The 16,449-nt window shown below is 61.3% G+C and overlaps 1 protein-coding gene across 7 annotated transcripts in view; it reads right to left on the bottom strand.

Moving 5' to 3' along the window:
• The window catches only part of Cacna1a (calcium voltage-gated channel subunit alpha1 A), a 245,765-nt gene that overhangs the window by 135,983 nt on the left and 93,333 nt on the right, over positions 1 to 16,449 (bottom strand). For all 7 annotated transcript variants that reach the window (XM_058576793.1, XM_058576792.1, XM_058576794.1 and 4 more), the window contains 2 exons: positions 10,558 to 10,664; positions 8,355 to 8,494 (listed from right to left, as the gene is read on the bottom strand). In XM_058576793.1, the coding sequence (XP_058432776.1) occupies positions 8,355 to 8,494; positions 10,558 to 10,664 (247 nt within the window). The remainder of the gene's footprint in view (positions 1 to 8,354; positions 8,495 to 10,557; positions 10,665 to 16,449) is intronic.

The raw sequence follows: 16,449 nt of genomic DNA, 5'->3' as shown, positions 1-16,449 counted from the left end.
TCTCAGAACCGTGTGAGCACAGCCCAGCTAGCCTGCTGGGAGCGAGACACGGTGTGGAGCAGAGTGGACCTCCAGCCGAGGCCACCTCAATCAGCCTGAAGCCAGCCAACACCAGGAGGGGGCTCATCCCAGCCCAGAGAGGTGAAGCGCCCGGCTAAACCCAGCCCAGCCCACCAACCTGCAGAATCACTGTTTTATAAATGCTGGTCACTGGGGTGCTGCTTGTTACACAGCACTGTGTGATGACGTGTAGCTGATACATAGGAGCATACAAAACAAATGGACACGAGGGAATTCAGGTGGAATTTTATAATGAAGTATCCCAACTCTAAATGCACCTTTTAAGGATATACATTCACTCCCTGACTGATGATGGGCTATGTCCTGATATGCCCAGTGTACGCTGAAAATATCATAAATAAAAAATGCACGTAATGCGTCTAGCCTTTTGAAGGGCACAGCTTGGCCACCCGGTAAATTGGAGGGTGTGGTTTTGTGCCCTGGTGTCGGTAAAGCTGACGAGGGGCTGCGGGTCCCTGCTACCGCCCAGCAGCATCAGGGAGTGCTGCATGTGAATAGCTAACCCGGGCAAAGATGGTAATTCAAAATCCAAAGTGAGGTTTCTGCTGAATGCACATTGCTTTCCTACCACCATAAAGTCAAAACTGTTGGAAGTTAGGGACCAGGGGTACAAAAAAAGGTTAGAAAAGTCTCTGGAGTGGTAAAAAAGTGAAATACTTTCCCAGACTCTCTTGGATCTAGCTGTGATCATGTGACATATTTCTGGCTGATGGGATGCAAGTGGAAGTTTAACGGATGGTTTCTGAGTAAGCTTTTGCTTTGCCTGATCCCAAAATTGGCAGAGCTAGATGGGGACCACCTCTTCCCCTGTTTTTCCCTGCCTAAGAATGTGGATATGATGCACGGAGCTCCAGTAACCACTTTGCAGCCATGAGGTAAAAGCCAAGAAAATCACAGAGAAGCTACTTAACACTAGCCATGGCCACCTGAGAAAGGTGAGCGCCTATTTGCTGGACTTCTTATTCACCACTGAATGTCCAGTTCATCCTTTAAACATTTCTCTGCTGCTGGGCCACTCCAAACTCCAACGGGAACAGAGAGCCCCACTCCTCTTTCCTCTTCCAGGCATGACCACGTGGGAAGCTGTGCCTTCACCATGGCTCCCCTGTGACCGTCATCCTCAAGTTACAGTGAGACAAGCCCAGTGTGCCCTTGCCTCTCCTTACTGTCCTGCCCGATAGGCACTCTGGCCAACTCATCCGGCTCCTGGCCCGGGTCCACTGGGCCCCTGAGCCTCTTCTCTCTGACTCGCTCTCAGCCCCCTGAAACCCCGGGACCCCCGTGTCCGGAAGGAGACAGGGTGTATTGTCCCTGGAGTGTCAGTGGAGGCCACGCCCCAGGGGAGCCGGCCTTGCCGCCCGCAGCCCTGCTGCTCTCCTCCTGGGCAGTTGCTCGCACTGGACATCCCGGGCAGCCAGGGCGCCCGCCCGCCTGCTCACAGCCAAAGTCCAGGGTCAAGGGACTCTCAAAAGGCTCCAACCAGAGCCTCAGCACTTGAGTGACAGACAAGGCCGCACTGTGCGGGGTGCGCATGCTCAGGCCCAAGGCCGGGTGAGCTGGGGGAGGCGGAGCTCAGGCCCTGGGGGAGGCGGAGCTCAGGCCCTGGGGGAGGCGGAGCCCAGGGCCCTGGGGGAGGCGGAGCTCAGGGACCTGGGGGAGGCGGAGCTCAGGCCCTGGGGGAGGCGGAGCCCAGGGCCCTGGGGGAGGCGGAGCTCAGGCCCTGGGGGAGGCGGAGCTCAGGCCCTGGGGGGAGGCGGAGCTCAGGCCCTGGGGGAAGCCCCGCCCAGCCCAGGAAGCCCCGCCCCTCCTCCAGCAGGCAACCAACCCGCTGTCCCTGGCTGCCCTCTCCACACTTTCTACTGCAGACTGCCCCGCTCAAGAGCCGGGCTGGGGTTCAAGCTCGGTTGTGAGGCACCAAGAAGATGGGAACTTACCCTGCTGTGCTCACAGGTGGGCCTTCGGGAGGTTAGGGGTAGGGGAGGTCATGATTGGATCCTGGTGGCTTTACAAACAGAAAGGCCAGAGAACACAGAAGCCCACCTGTGCACTTCCCTGTCCTTGTCCTGCACCACCTCAGGGCTCTGATGCACAGCCCCTCAGCTTGAGCCTCCAGAACCATGAGGCCAAACCAATCTTTTTGCTTCTTAAGCTATTCAGCTTTGGGTATTTTGTTACAGTCTTGGAATATGGACAAAGAAGACACTTTCTTATCCCTTCCGCTTCCCTAACTATATTGTTTTCTGCTAGAGTCAAATAATCTCTGTCTCGGGGTCAGTTTAGCGCCACTGACTGGCCGTCTTGGGCATAAGAGAGGCCATCAGAAAGCTCAGACTCCCAATAGGAAGCCAGAGAGGGGCAGAAGAGGGGCCACCAAGGGTCCCGACCATCTCTCCCTGGTTGAGTCACTTCACCCCTGACCACCAGCAGCCGGGGCAGGAAGCAGCTCCCTCATCTTCAACTTCTGGGCAAGGTGGGGGTCCCCGGCCCGGGACCGCCCAGGGGGAGGGCTCCGTGGGCACAACGCCCACACCCACCGTCACAGCCCCGCGGGCGGCTGAGGCAGGAGGGTCCCTGGAGCCCAGGTAGTTGAACCCAGTTTGGGGAACATAGTGAAGGACCCTGGGGAGAGGGGAAGGGCTCCCCAGATTGAAGGGGAGGCTGCGTGTTGGGCGCTCATCGAGCAGAAGGGGATGTTCCCTGTAGTTAACCGACTGGGCCACGGAGCCCGGCCTGGAGGAGGCGGGTAATCATCACCATCATCGTAATCACAGTCATCAGCCGCACAATGGCGGCCACCACCGAGTCCCCCTCCACACCAGCTGCTGTTCTACACACCTCACGTCTTATCTCCCCGCATCCTCCTCTCTGTGGTACGTAGAGTCTGACTCCCATTCTGCAGAGGAGGAAGCTGAGGCCCAAAGGACCGTCCCCGTCCTCTTTCTTCAGACCGTCCATAAACCCCACCTCGCACGCACCAGACGAGAACTTCTCGGATGACCCTGGGGAGGCGCTAGCCCACCTTTGTCCTCCAGATGAAGAAACTAGGATTCAGAGAGGTGGAGTGACTTGCCCAAGGTAACACAGCTTGGAAACCGTGGTGCTGGGATTTGATCTGTTCTAACTCCACAGCTGGTGGCCTCAGTGTCACGTTCCTGGTGTGGCTTTGTCCTCCGCCTGCCGTGTCTTCACAGAGGTCTGCAGAAGCAGCAGCTGGCTGCAATGTGGCTGCGTGAAGGTGCCACCCAGTCACTGGTACCGCGGGGCTCGTCTCTCCGCCCAGGGCAGCTCAGCGCGTCAGAGGCAGCTCAGCCACACTGTGGCGCCCAGAGCGGGGCTCGAGGGGTCTGGGGTTTCTGCCCCGATGCCAGAAGTTTACACCCTGAATCGATGCTGGGGGCCTCAGGCTGTGCCCGTGAACAGCAAGGACAAAGCCAGCCCGGGCCGTCACAGCAAAGAGGTCACACAATATGTGACGGTCACAGTCTGTGCTCCTCCAGATGGAGGGACTTCTGGGCACACGGGGCTCAGCCCCCGCCAGCCCGTCACGTCTCCACAGATGCTGGGAAGCAGGCGAGCCTCACGCTTAGAGGAAACACACCAGCCTCCTGGTTCTGTGCGCAACCTGCACAACAGTCCCCAGCAGGTGTGAGGACATGCCCCTTCCCTGGGCGGCACCCTCAGCTTCTGCCCAGACCTTCTCCACACAAAGTCACCAACAAGGCTGATCGCAAAGGTGTCTGAGTTCTCTCAGAACTATGCCAGGGGGCACGCCATGGCTCTAGGTTAGGCTCTAGGTGGAGGGGCGGGCAGGAGGACCCTAACCCCGGGGACATGCATGGCTACACCCCTCCTCCCAGCCAGCCACGTGCTCAGGCCTGTTTTACAAACGTCCCCATCACAGTTCCTCCACGAGCAAATGGGACTCACGGGCAGAAGGGCCGGGGGCAGGAGGGGGAGGTGGCATGGGACGGAGCCCAGGAAGGACAGAGCTGCCACACAGAAGGACACAAGGGGGTCTCAGGAGGGTCTGGGAGGGTCTCTGGACAGGCTGGTGGGAGGCACCCAGAGTCCCTGCGCCAAGGGAAGACCTCGGGGGCAGGCTGCTGGGGACGAGGACGCTGGGAATTCAAGGAAGAGGGGCCTCCACCTGTCCACCCCGTCTCAGCCCCGCGCCCGCCAGGCCTGTGGCCTCTGAGTCTGGAGAGAGGAGGACCATCAGCCTGGCCCCATCCGCGGCTGGCTGGTGACCCCGCCCTGTGCCGCCACCCCCCCCCTCCACCTCCCCCAGGTGTGTGTCCCCAGCCCTGGCCAGAGCCGCGGCATGGCCCTGCACACCAGAGACGCGGAGGCCAGATGCCCCTGGGGCGGTGGGCTGGCATCTGTCACCACAATCCAAGAGGACAGGGCCTCGACCAGCGCCCGAGCCTGCGGAGGGACGGACAGCGGGGTCCTCTCCAGCCCCGGGGGAGATGGCCGAGGGGGCCGAGCGGGGGCAGTGTCGCCTGGCCACTTGGCCTGTACCCAGCCCTGCCGGCGGGCAGGCGGGGAGGGTGGGGAGGGGACAGGTCTCCGCTGGGCGCTGTCCAGGGTGCTGAAACCTGCGGCCCGCGGGCTCCCGCTGGGTCCCTGAGACCTGCGGTGGCTGACTCGGGAGGGGACTCCAGGGACCGCAGGGCTGAGAAGGACGGGGTGGTGGAGGCACAGCACCCGGCCGGTCCCGCTAAGGACCCCGCACCGCGCTGGACAAGGTTCCCAGTGACACGGGGGCCAGGGTGTCACAGTGAGCGGCTCCCGGCTCAGGGACATTCTGTGGCCAGGGAGGCCTCCAGGGGGACAGAGGGCGGGTGTGGGAGGCACCACAGGGGCCGAGGGGCCGGGCGGGCAGCAGCCCCCAGGCCACAGGAGAGCCGCCAGGGGAGTGGGGGGACCAGGGGCGGGGACGCTGCAGTCTCCCCGGACACCCTCACGAGCACCTGGTCCCCAACTGTCCCTTGTGAAGCACCAGAAAGGCCCTGGGCCCGGTACTCGGGGGAGGAGGAGGGAAGGGATGTCTGAGCTGAGCCGGATCCGAGGGTGACATTGATCACTGAGGCCACCCCATTGCCCCTGAACCTGGGGCTCCGGCTCCTTGATACCACCCTGTTCTGGAAGGTCCCTGGGTAGCCACCATCTCAGTGTGACTTCGGGCAAGTCACTGAGCCTCTGTGTCTTGGAAAGTCAAGGGAGGGGCCTGCCAGCGTCGGGTCAGTCCCCAACTCAACGAAGCTAAGACACCAGCGCCAGTCCCCTCCGTGCTGGTCCCCGAGTGTCTGAGCCTTTGTCTTGCGGGGCCCAGGGGGACCTTCCAAACAGGAACACTAGGTTTTACAGGGTCACCCGATGTCCACGGGCACAGACCCGGAGCCTGCCTGTCCACATGCATCTGATGTCAGGACATCTGCTGTGGACTCTGAACTGTGTCACTGTCTGTCAGCGGAAGGTCCCCACCTCCTCGGTACCCGAGTGAATTTTCTGGAACATTCTGATGATCCGAAGTCTCACCACTTTCCAGCTCCGCGACCGTCTATTTTACTAAGCATCTACTATGTGCCCAGCATGGCACTGGGAGCCTCTCACAGAACCCAAGCTGGCCGCCCTGCCCGGGAGTTGGGCCTCTTTTCCGAACGCGCACGACTGTCCCGAGAGCTGCTGACGCCCGGCCGTCCTCGGCGTGGACATCTGCTCTGTCATCTCAGAACTAAAGCCAGCTCTTCCCAGGGCCTGGCTCAGTGACCGGGGTCCAGTACGACTCAAATATGTTTAATGAATCCCCAGCCTCAGGGTCCCCCACGGACTCTGGTCCACAAGGAGCCCACAGAATCCCGGGAAGACGCCCACCGAGCCGCGCAGCGGGCAGCGGAGACCCCGCAGCGTTACTGCCTCCGCCTGCCAGGACCGCAGGAGACGGGGTTCAGAGAGCCGTCACCCAGGCCCCCACTCGACGCGGGCCAGGCGGTACCCGGGCTCCCAGGAGCCGAGGTGGACTCCTGTCCATCAGCAGCACAGGAGGCCAGCTCCGCAGGCCTCCTCAGCTCCCCACCCGCCAACAGAGACCAGGCCACCCCCCGGGGAATGCGGTCACGGTCAGGGGCCAGCGTGTGCCTGAGCCACCAGGAGGGAAGGAGGGGGCGGGTGGAGAAAGATCTAGAACAACAGCCCTAGTGCCGTTCAACTATGGTTAGAAAGACAGGGTGAGTGTGTCCTGAAATACAACACCCACAAATATCACACTCACACACACACACAGACACACAGACACAGACACACAGACACCCAGACACAGGCACACACACACAGACACACACACAGATACACACACACACACACAATCCTTGCGCTCAGTCTCCCCGTGCCCATGAGTCCAGGGCGGCGCACACTCCAGTGTCTGTGCCACACCAGCCTCTGGTCACCGCTGCCCGCGACCTTCACGGTCATGTCCTGAGACTTTCACAAGCTGAACAGTCTTGAACTTTCTTAGGTGCCTCAAGAACCATGTTGTTAAAGAAAAGAGAAAGAAGCCACCCAGGGTTTTTAAAAGATCTTCTTGCCAGCAAGGTCAAGCCAGGCCCTGCCAGCAGAAGTCACCCCAGGGAGCAGAAATTGGCACAAACACTTTGCAGAGCAATTTGGCGATATCCAGCAAGGCTGAGGAGGCATACGGTACACAACTCAGCAGTTCCTCTCCTGGGTACGTGCCCTGGAGAAAATCACTCTCCAGAAAGAGGCAACAGCTGGGCTCCAAAGAGCCCGGGGCTGGAAATGATTCCAGACAGATAAAAATGTTGGTGGACTGACAATTCAACACATGGAGTACTACACAGCCATGAAAATGGATGGGGAGGACTAGTCTTGTTAACCAGATTAATCTCACATGGGGAGCAAAAGGCAGGTCATAGAAGAAACATTGACAGAGAAACTTCAAGCTTGTGAAGGAAGCCCGCGTTGCTCATGCAGTCAGGCCTCCAGAGCCGCAGACTTGGCCAAGCTTCCTGGCAACACCAGAGAGAAGTGCCCAGTGCTGTGACATGTCCCTGGAACCTGCCAAGGTTCCAAGCCACGAGACCGCGGCCACAGCCGACAGAGGTCCCCCAGCGCACACCCAAGCCCATGAGCATCAGCACAGGGTCCTCGCGTCCCAAGACCCCAGCAGACAGTGCCAGCGGCCTGGCTCCGACCTACGTGGCCCAGAGGAGCCGGTAGCCACGATCAGAACCGCGAAAGCACGCAACCCGCGTGGGCACTGACGCCTGGGCCTCCTGCCACAGCCGGGACCTGGGTGGCCTCAGAGACCACGCGAGGACCCACACAGGGGCCGCAGAGGAGGAGGCAGAGGAGCCACGTCCACGCTGGGCTCTGACCGAGGGATCCCCAGAGGCTGGCTGGACATCACCGGGACCATTTCCCGTGCCTGTGGGCCGTGGGGTCAGGTGGCTGAGTTCCAGCCCTTAGGACCCGCATCACCTTCCACCTCACTTCTCCTCTGGGCTTTGATGCCAACAGGCCTGGGTTTGGGGAGCTGTGGTCGACAGCGAGGGGTACGAGGTGACAAGGTCCCTCAGTCACGGGAGGAGACAGCCTCACGATGACAACGATCGTTTTGGGCTTTCAGTGAACGAGAGAGAACTTTTTTGTGTTCCGGTTATTTCCAGTAGGACCTTTTGTCACAGCAGCTAGTGTTGCCTCATACGGGTCCCGGGGAGCGGGTCCGTCCCCTGCCCAGCGCCACGCATCGTTCTCTCGTCTGAAACCCCCGGAGTTGGCGGCCGCGCCTCATTTACACTCCTTACACCCACAGGAACCGGCACGGCCCTCGCGCCCAGCAACCCAACGTCAGCCACCGCGAAACCCAGGCGAGACTCTCCGAGCAAAGCAGAGACCCAGTGGGCGCAGGTGCCAGAGTGGAGCCACAGACCCTGGGTCACGCCTCAGCTCGCGTTCACCACGTCACTCTGCCCCCTGGGTTCCCGGGTGCCCGCAGGGAAGGTGGATTATGTCCCAGGTCACTGGGTCGTGAGGGTGGAAGAGCGCGTGGGAGCACGTTGGAGTGGCCCGGGTGACCAGCTACTATTTTAACGGTCCCAGAGACGCCCAGGGTGATGGGCGGCTGGGGGGGGAGGTGGGCAGGGAAGGAGGCAGGTGCGTGTGGGAGGACGCGGAGGCTCGGCCTCCCCGGCGCAGCCAGAGCCCGCAGCCGGCGAGCCTCCCAGGATCGTGGGCGCGAGCCCCGCACTTACCCTGTCAACACCACCACGAAGTCCATCACGTTCCAGCCATTCCGCAGGTAGGAGCCCTTGTGGAAGGCAAAGCCCAGGGCGATGATCTTAATTCCAGCCTCGAAACAAAAAATCCCAATGAAGTATGGTTCTGTGTCGTCCTGGGGGGAGAGAGGCAGGGTCAGGTCTGGGCTGGGCCGCGGGGGCCAGGACCCCAGCCGCCTGCAGGTCCAGGCCTCCAGCACCCGCCACCCGGCTCTGCATCCCGCCGGCCTCCTCCCGCAGCCTCGTCAGCTACTTTTGAGCGGCTAAGACACTGGACAGCACCAAGGTAGGACCCAGCTGTTCTGCGGACAGTTCTCCTGGAAGTCACCAGATCCCGGGCTGGACGTTTCGAAGGTTCTGAGGTGGGACCTCGTATGCTGTCCCCACTCCCAAATCTAACCCTGGCAGGTGGCTCTCAGTGGGTCTGCACTGGCACAGCGGCCCAGGTCGCTGACTGTGGAATGGCCAGCCCCGTCCTGGCTGGGAACCGGCCAGGGCTCCCACCCCGCGCCCCTACAGGACCTCCCTGCCAGCTGGGCGTCCATGTGTTTGGAATGCCCGTGTGACGCTGACCCTCAGAGCCCCTGGGCACCCTTCCTGTCTCTGATGGCGACACTTCTCACGTGCCAGGCCTCTGCACCTCTGCCTTCCTGATTCTATTTCCCCGTCAGGTGCCACCAATGTCACTCTGTGGGTACGTGTGGTGCTGGGGTGACCGGGGGCCTCCCACGGGCTCCCGCTCTGAGCCTCACCCCAACCCTTGTTCAGCCTTCTTTCAGCTGATGCTCTCACACAGTTCCGCCCGAGCCCCAAACAGACGTCCCCAGATCCCGAGTCCCCAGGCCGGCTACAGTTTTTAGCCTTCGCGCTCTGACAAGTGACCATTAAGTCAACAGAGGCGTGGGACCATCCCTGTTTATGAGCTGGGGAGGAGTAGATGCTGACGTCCCCTTCCCACCCTCCCCCAGCTGTCCCTGCTGGTTCTGGAGGGGTGACAGGGCTGGGAACGTGGCTCAGTGGTGAAGCCCTTGGGTCCCATCCCATCACTGAATTAAAAAAAGAAATGAGCCAGAGCCGTGGCCCACGCCTGTCATTCCCGGTGGCTCGGGAGGCTGAGGCAGGAGGATGGTGAGTTCAAATCTAGCCTTAGCAAAAGTGAGGCTGTAAGCAGCTCAGTGGGACCCTGTCTCTAAATAAAATATAAAACAGGGCTGGGGTGTGGCTCAGTGGTCGAGGGCCCCTGAGGTCAATCCCTGGTACCAAAAAACAGAAAAGAAAAAAACAAACCTAGGAAGGACAGGGAGCCCTCTGCTGCGGGTCGGGGCTCAGGGAGCAGCTGAGCCCTAGCGCACAGCCTGCTGATTCCCAGGGAACTGGATTTTGAACGTCCCTAGAGCCGATGGCCAACGGGCAGCAGGGTATGGCCTCCCAAGCAGGCTGCCCAGGGGCCCCCAGGCTGGTTCTGGGGAAGAGGGACAGTGCTGCTGGGGATGAGGCCACTTCCTCTGCCCGAGACCCAGGCCTGAGGGCGGGCTCCTGGGCTGGTGTGAGCCCCGGGCGGCCCTGGGTCGCGTCCCCAGCACTGGAAACCAATAATGATAAAATACGATCCAGCTGTTTGCGTCTCGGTGGAGCCAACAGCCATAAAAGGCACCGGTGAGACCAACAGGAACTCAGCACGGTGACAGGGGCCACGCTGTCACAGCACTGGGCACATGACATCCGGTGGCCCAGCAAGACAAGGCCCGCGGCGTGAGGGACGCGGATCTCAGGAGGCAGTGGTGAGGTCACCGTCCCCGGGACAGGCCCTGGAAGACTTCTGCCAGGACAAGCCAAGGCGATGGCGGGGGCAGGGGTCTTGGTCAGGGCTGGGGACCAGGCCCCGGGCGGTCACCTGGCCGCTGCCCCAGGCTCCGTGTGGGTCACAGATTCTCACTGGAACTTGTTTTCCTGCTGGTTGGGAAGTGTCACCCCTGAGCCACCCCCGGCCCCTGGGTTGCTCTGGGTCTTCCTGGACCATGTGACTGTCACTGTCCCCTCCCACTGGGCCCCAGGTGGGGACGTCCCCCGGGCATCTCTTGCCCCAGGGCATCGGGGTGATGGACTCAGCCGCCCCCCGCCCCCGGCTCCTGTGGCCAGCACCACCCCCGGGAGGAGGAGGAGGGGTACGGGTGCTCACCAGCCGCTCGGACATGGGGGTCTTGTCGTCGTCGGGGAGGTGCTGCTCCAAGGCCAGGACGATGCAGTTGGCGATGATGGTGGCCAGGATCATGTATTCAAAGGGAGTGGCCGAGGGTTAAGGAGAACAGGAAGGGGGGACAGGAAGGGGGGACCCTGGAGGCTGTCCGCGCCCCGTGGCCTGGGTCAGTGTCCCCAAGCCCCGCGATGGTCCCCGACACCCTCCTCCCTTCCCACCCCATCCCCCCGGCCCCACCAGCAACGGCACCACCCGGCTCTCCTGTCCCGACCCCGGGCAGGGGACTTTCCAGGGAAAATGTGCACCTTTGCCCCTCCCCCGGGATGGACCGAACAGCGCGGACTCAGCGTCCACACGGTCAGGCACTGTCCCAGACGCCAGGGAGAGCGAGGAAGCCACAGGAACACTCCCGGCCCCGGAGAGGACAGCGAGTAGCTGAGATGACCACCCGAGGTGGACGGTGTCCTGTGGGCGGGTGGGGTGCGCGGGCCTCCGCACCCACATCCACGAATTTCACCAAATGCAGGTGGAAAATACTTCGAAAAGTGTCCCTGTACTGAACGCGGCAGACGGTCCCGTGCCCCGGGACCCCAATAACGCAGCGTAACGAGGCTGTGAGCCGCGCTCAGGTGGGATCAGGTGACCTCAGCCACGCAGCGCTGAGCTGAGGTCCCCAGACTGCACCTGGGCCCCCGCAGACTGGGGCCTCGGGAGGGTCCTGCAGCCCATCCCCCATGGAAACCGGAGACGGTCACAGGTCACGTATGTCGCACAACAAGGTGACGGAGGCCACGGAGAAGAGCAGGACGGGGGCCCAGGACTGAAGCTTAAAGCCCAGCAGTCAGATTTGACACCAGAAGCACAAGCAGCAGAGGAAAAATGGACACACTGGATTTCACGAACGCTTGCTGGTCCATCGAAAGATACACTACGAAGACGGTAAAAAGACAGCCAAAGGCGTGGCAGGAAATATTTGCAAGAAGTGTATCCAATCAGGGTCCAAAATATGTAAAGAACGCTTACAAGTCAACAAGAAGAAACAATCCAATTAAAAAATGGGCAAAGGACTCGGAGATATATCTCTCCAAAGATACACAGTGAGTACAGGAGAAGGTGCCCAGCGGCATCAGCCACCAGGAAGGTGCCAATCAAAACCACAACAGGACACCGGGTCACACCTCCTGGGACGCTTGAATAAAATGTGTCCCATCCATAAAAAGGAATATGCCGTAAGTCAGGTACCAACACATGAGCCTTGAAAACATGCTAAAGAAAGAAAGCTGGGGAATGAGTGTCCCTTGTCCCCTGCGGATCTCTCAGAGGCATCCCCGTCCAGCAGCCTTGGGGAACAGAGCTGGTGACCTGAGCAGCTTCAGGTGTGGAGGGGCGGATGCTACCCGGGAAGCCACAGGGCGCTGGTCACCGGGCAGGGTGGTCCTAGCCCTTGGACATTTGGGGCTGGGTCATCCTCTGAGGCTGAGCGGCCCAGGGCCCTGCAGGCTGCTGAGCAGCATCCGGGGTCTCCACCCACCCTCAGGCCAGTGACCTCTCCAGTCAGGATGACCCACAGCGTCTGCAGACGTCACCAAGGGTCCCTGGGAATGAGAGCCACTGCTCCACAGAGGGATCGCGGTGTCTCGGGGGACCTGGGCCTTGTTCACCCGACCTTCCGCCTCACCCCGGGCCCTGAAGTTAGGTCTGGCATCTTGGAGGTCCCACCGAGGTCACCCCAGACACCTGAACCCATTTTCCAGGTAGAAACATAGAGAAGCAGGAAACCCGGCCGAGCGCCCCAGCGAGGCAGGAAATCGGGCTCCAGCCTCAGCCTCCAGCCTCGGCCTCCGAAGCCGCACCCGGTGTATGCGCTCCCAGGACACTCCAGGGAGACGACAGCCCAGCCCAGGGCCATCCGCGCTGGTCTCCCGCCTCCGAGCGGCCAGGCACGAGGCGCCGGAGAACAAAGCTGGGCTCGTGTTGCACAAACACTCGTGGCCTCGCCCTGCCGCCGGGGAAATCAGGACAGTGTTTGTACACAGAGGAGGACCCAGCCCTCCCGGCCGCCGCTGGCCGTGACTGGAATGCGACTTCCTCCTCCTCCAGGCCAGCTCAGGGCTCCTAGCTGGCTTCGGCATCAAGCTGCCCGTCCCCTCCCTGGCCTCCTGCCCCCGGGCAGCTGGGACTTGGCCTCCTTTGCATCAGCTCTGAGCGGAAGGTTCCAGGAGGAGGCCGGGGGGCCGTGGGCACACAGGGCAGGGGACAGAGACGCCACACCCACACCTACGGGGCCAAACTCGGCCACACTAGCCATCCTGTGACAGCCTCCCACACGCTCTGCGAGTGACCACCGGCCAGCCCGCAGAGGACTTGCCACACTGGCCTCAGACCCTGGCCACACAGAGCGTGGTCAGAGCAGCAGCGGACCGGCAGCTCCTCCTGGGGAGGTGGAGTGAGGATGTGCACTTAGAGACCAGCTCTGGGTGCAGGGGAGGGGAGAGGCCGCCTTCCGTCTACTCCAGGGGAAGGTGGAGCCCAGGTGCAGCTGTGAGTCATCCCAAGAGGGCTGGGGCTCCTCTTTCTCCTCCACCCTCAGAGCCCTGGGGAAGTCCACTGCCCTCCTGTCCGCCCCCTGCTCCTGCAGGGGCCAAGAGAAGACCCCGACCTTGATCGAAAAGAACAGCGCTGGCAAGGGACAGTAAGCAGAGAAACCCCAGCTTTATACATGTGCAAGTTTCCAAAGCCTTTCTGTGGATCCCACCTCACAACCAGAAGAGCCAAAGTCCTCCCCACCCCCTTCCTGCCCTCATTTCCTTTCCTGTCCACCGTGGTCACTCTGTTCCAGTCGTGCTGGCCTCTTCCACGGTGCCCAAACACATCAGGCACATTCCTGCCCCAGGGCCTTTGCATGTGTCATTCCTGTTCCCAGAATGCTCTTTCCCAGACACCCAGACTCTCTCCCTCGCTTACTTTGGGTCTTTGCCCAAAGGTTACTTCTATCAACTCCCTTTCCACTTTTATTTATTTTTTCCTTGGGCCTTTATCCACATATCTGATAGATTTCTTTTTATCTTGTCCACTGTCGCCCCCATGAAGCTGTAAGCACTGATGCAAACGGGATTTTTTAAATCTACTTTGTTCACCACTCTGTCCTCTGCACCTAGCACCCACCATATAACAGGCGCTTAGTAAATTCCTGTGTGTGTGTGGGGGGGCGGATCCTGCTTCCTGCATCTCCCCCCATGCATCTCAGACAAGCCCCGAGGGCGGGTGGAGACAGAACCAGCCCCCCCCCCAAGCCCCAGACCCAGGTGGCACGGGTCCTTGAGTGGAGGAGGCCCCACCCTGGCCCAAGCCCAAGGCTGCACCGGGACCAGGCCCAGGCAGGCAAAGCTTCCCAGCCCAACCCTGATCGCGCCGCCGACTCCCGATTTAGACGCCTGGTTCAGCTCCCAGCTGCGGTGAGCGGCCAGCAGAGCTGCGGTGAGCGGCCAGCAGAGCCGCGCTTCCCGCCTCCTGATTGACTTGGAGAGAAAGTCCCTGTGTCAGCGGATCCGGGATCATCAGCCCAGGGAGGCGGGGGCGGGGAGGGGGCGGCCGGATGGGGCCAGGCCTCCTGGGGGCGGGGAGCAGCGGGCAGGGGTGGGCACAGAGCCCCGCCCAGGGGTCAGTGGGACCCACAGGGTCCAGGGGTGCTGTGCGCGGCCCTGGAAATGACCAGGCGGTCCCTCTCGGGGAGGAGGGCTGCCTGCTGACGGCCCTTGCTCCTGGCATCTGGCGCATCAAGGAAAGTCCGTTCTCACAATGGACAAGGGGACGCTCCTGCCCCCAGCCAGACCCTCCGGAAGCCCGAGGGAGCCAGCGGCTCCGTGTCCACCCTCCTCGCCCATCCCGTTCCCAGCCTCTGTCTTTGGTGCAAAAATCAAATCAGTTTTGTTAAGTGCCATGACCTCTGTCCACGCTGCCCCAGGGCCCGCTCCGAGGAGGCAGATCCTGGAGGAGGGGCGCGCTGAGCTGTCAGGAGACGCCGGGGGACCTTAGTTTCATGTTTGTCCCATGTTGGTCACAATGACAGGGAAGGAGGGAGTGACAGGGACCTAGATGGGTGTCCAGAGCTTAAGCCACGTTCCTGGCTCTGCTGAGCAGAGGCCACCCCGTAGGTGGCAGTATGAGTGACTCACGGGTTGGCAGGCACCACAGCCATCGGCCGGCTGCCACTGTGGGGACTTTGTTGGGCAGGTGGGGCGGAGGCACTCTGCCCCGGGGACCCCTCCCAGAGCTGCTTCCAGTCTCAGCCAGAGAAGGAAAGAAAAACCCAGAGATTAAACCCGGGCGCTTCACCACTGGGCCACGTCCCCAGCCCTTTTTTACATTTTATTTAGGGTCAGGGCCTCACTGAGTTGCTTAGCGCCTCGTTTTGGCTGAGGCTGGCTTTGAACTCACGATCCTCCTGCCTCAGCCTCCTGAGCCTCTGGGATGAGAGGCGTGGCCACGGCGCCCGGCTAGACCCAGGTTTTAAAGACTTGCTCACGGCCACGCGGGGGGGGGGGGTGGGCGAAGCCGAGACTCGGAGCCCCCAGCTGCACAGCCAGGCCTTTAAGCTGGTGGTCCCCAAAGACCGCTCCATGGTCACCCTTGTTAGATGGTGGGTATCTTCTCTTTTACCAGAAAGTCTCTGGTTCCCAGACAGAACTCCAAGCCCTCCAACAACCGGCACCGGCCCAAGCCACCCAAGGGCTCCCGCAGCTGCTGGTCTGGGGACTCTGGGCCAGGACCACCCCAAGGACAGCTCCGGGCTGCACAGGGTTTCAGCACCACGGACAGCGGCTGGGCAGGGCCACCCCAGCCAGCAGCACTCCAGCCAAGGACACCAACCCAAGACGGGCTTCAACCCCAAGGCGAGGGGCGCGGAGTTGCGGTGGGTTTTAAACCCTGCGGGCTCCTGGGATGGAGCCGGCCGGAGGCGGCTGGAGTAGGGTTCTGCTCAGAGGCCCTGGGGCAGCTCAAGGCCACAGCTGGCCTTGGCCTTGGCCTTGGGCAGGGATAGGTTCTTCCTGGAGCCTCAGTTTCCCCAGTTGTGCAAAGCGGGCCTCAGGCGGCGAGGGGGGCTGAGCAGATGCCAAGGGACCCAGACCTGTCCAGTGCAGAGTAGGTGCTCAGCGCACAGAGGACCCTGGGCCCGATCCTTGTCCCTGAGGAAGGACACGGCGGGCGGTGAAGGCCCAGGGGAGTCAGCTCCTGGCAGTCCTGCCGCAGAGTGTGATCTTGTTACAGGTAGCCACAGCTGCTGCTGTCACTGCCCGGAGTCCCCAGCTTCTTTTTTGCTCTTCTAGGTCACAGGCCCTTCCTACCCTGAGGGGGCGGGGGGACACCAACCTCTCCCCATGGCTGGAGGGCCAAGACAGAGCAGCAGCGGGTGTCCATCCCCGGGCATCAGACTCAAGGCAGGCGGTGACGAATCTCCCCTGGGGACCGTGTTTCCACGGGACCCGCACCGCGGGGTGCTCTGACAGGATTTTGTAGCTCGGATGGGGGTCTGTTCTTTTTTATGGCTGAATAATATCCCACTGTGCATTGGCCACTCTTCATCTGATGAACTTGGGGCTGTTCCAACACGTCGACCCCCTCGGACGGGGGACCCACAGAGACGGGTGCTGTGTGGGGGCTGCCAGGGCTGGGGAGAGGGCGGGAGCAACTGCTTAATGGGCTCGAGGGTTCCTTTGGGGCGACGGAACTTTTTGGAACTAGATGGTGGCGGTGGCTCAGGAGTGTGAAGGTCCTAAATGCTGCTGATCCACTGTTTACTTAAAAACGGTCGATTTTGTGTTTTGTGAATTTCACCGAATTTTAAAATTATTATTGATGTTTTTTTTTAAAACC

The sequence above is a fragment of the Marmota monax genome, unplaced genomic scaffold, assembly GCF_021218885.2.
Source record: "Marmota monax isolate L192 unplaced genomic scaffold, Marmota_monax_Labrador192_F-V1.1 WCK01_AAM20220418_F8-fsc00021, whole genome shotgun sequence".
Lineage (NCBI taxonomy): Eukaryota > Metazoa > Chordata > Mammalia > Rodentia > Sciuridae > Marmota > Marmota monax.
This window is presented reverse-complemented; position numbering and strand designations above follow the sequence as displayed.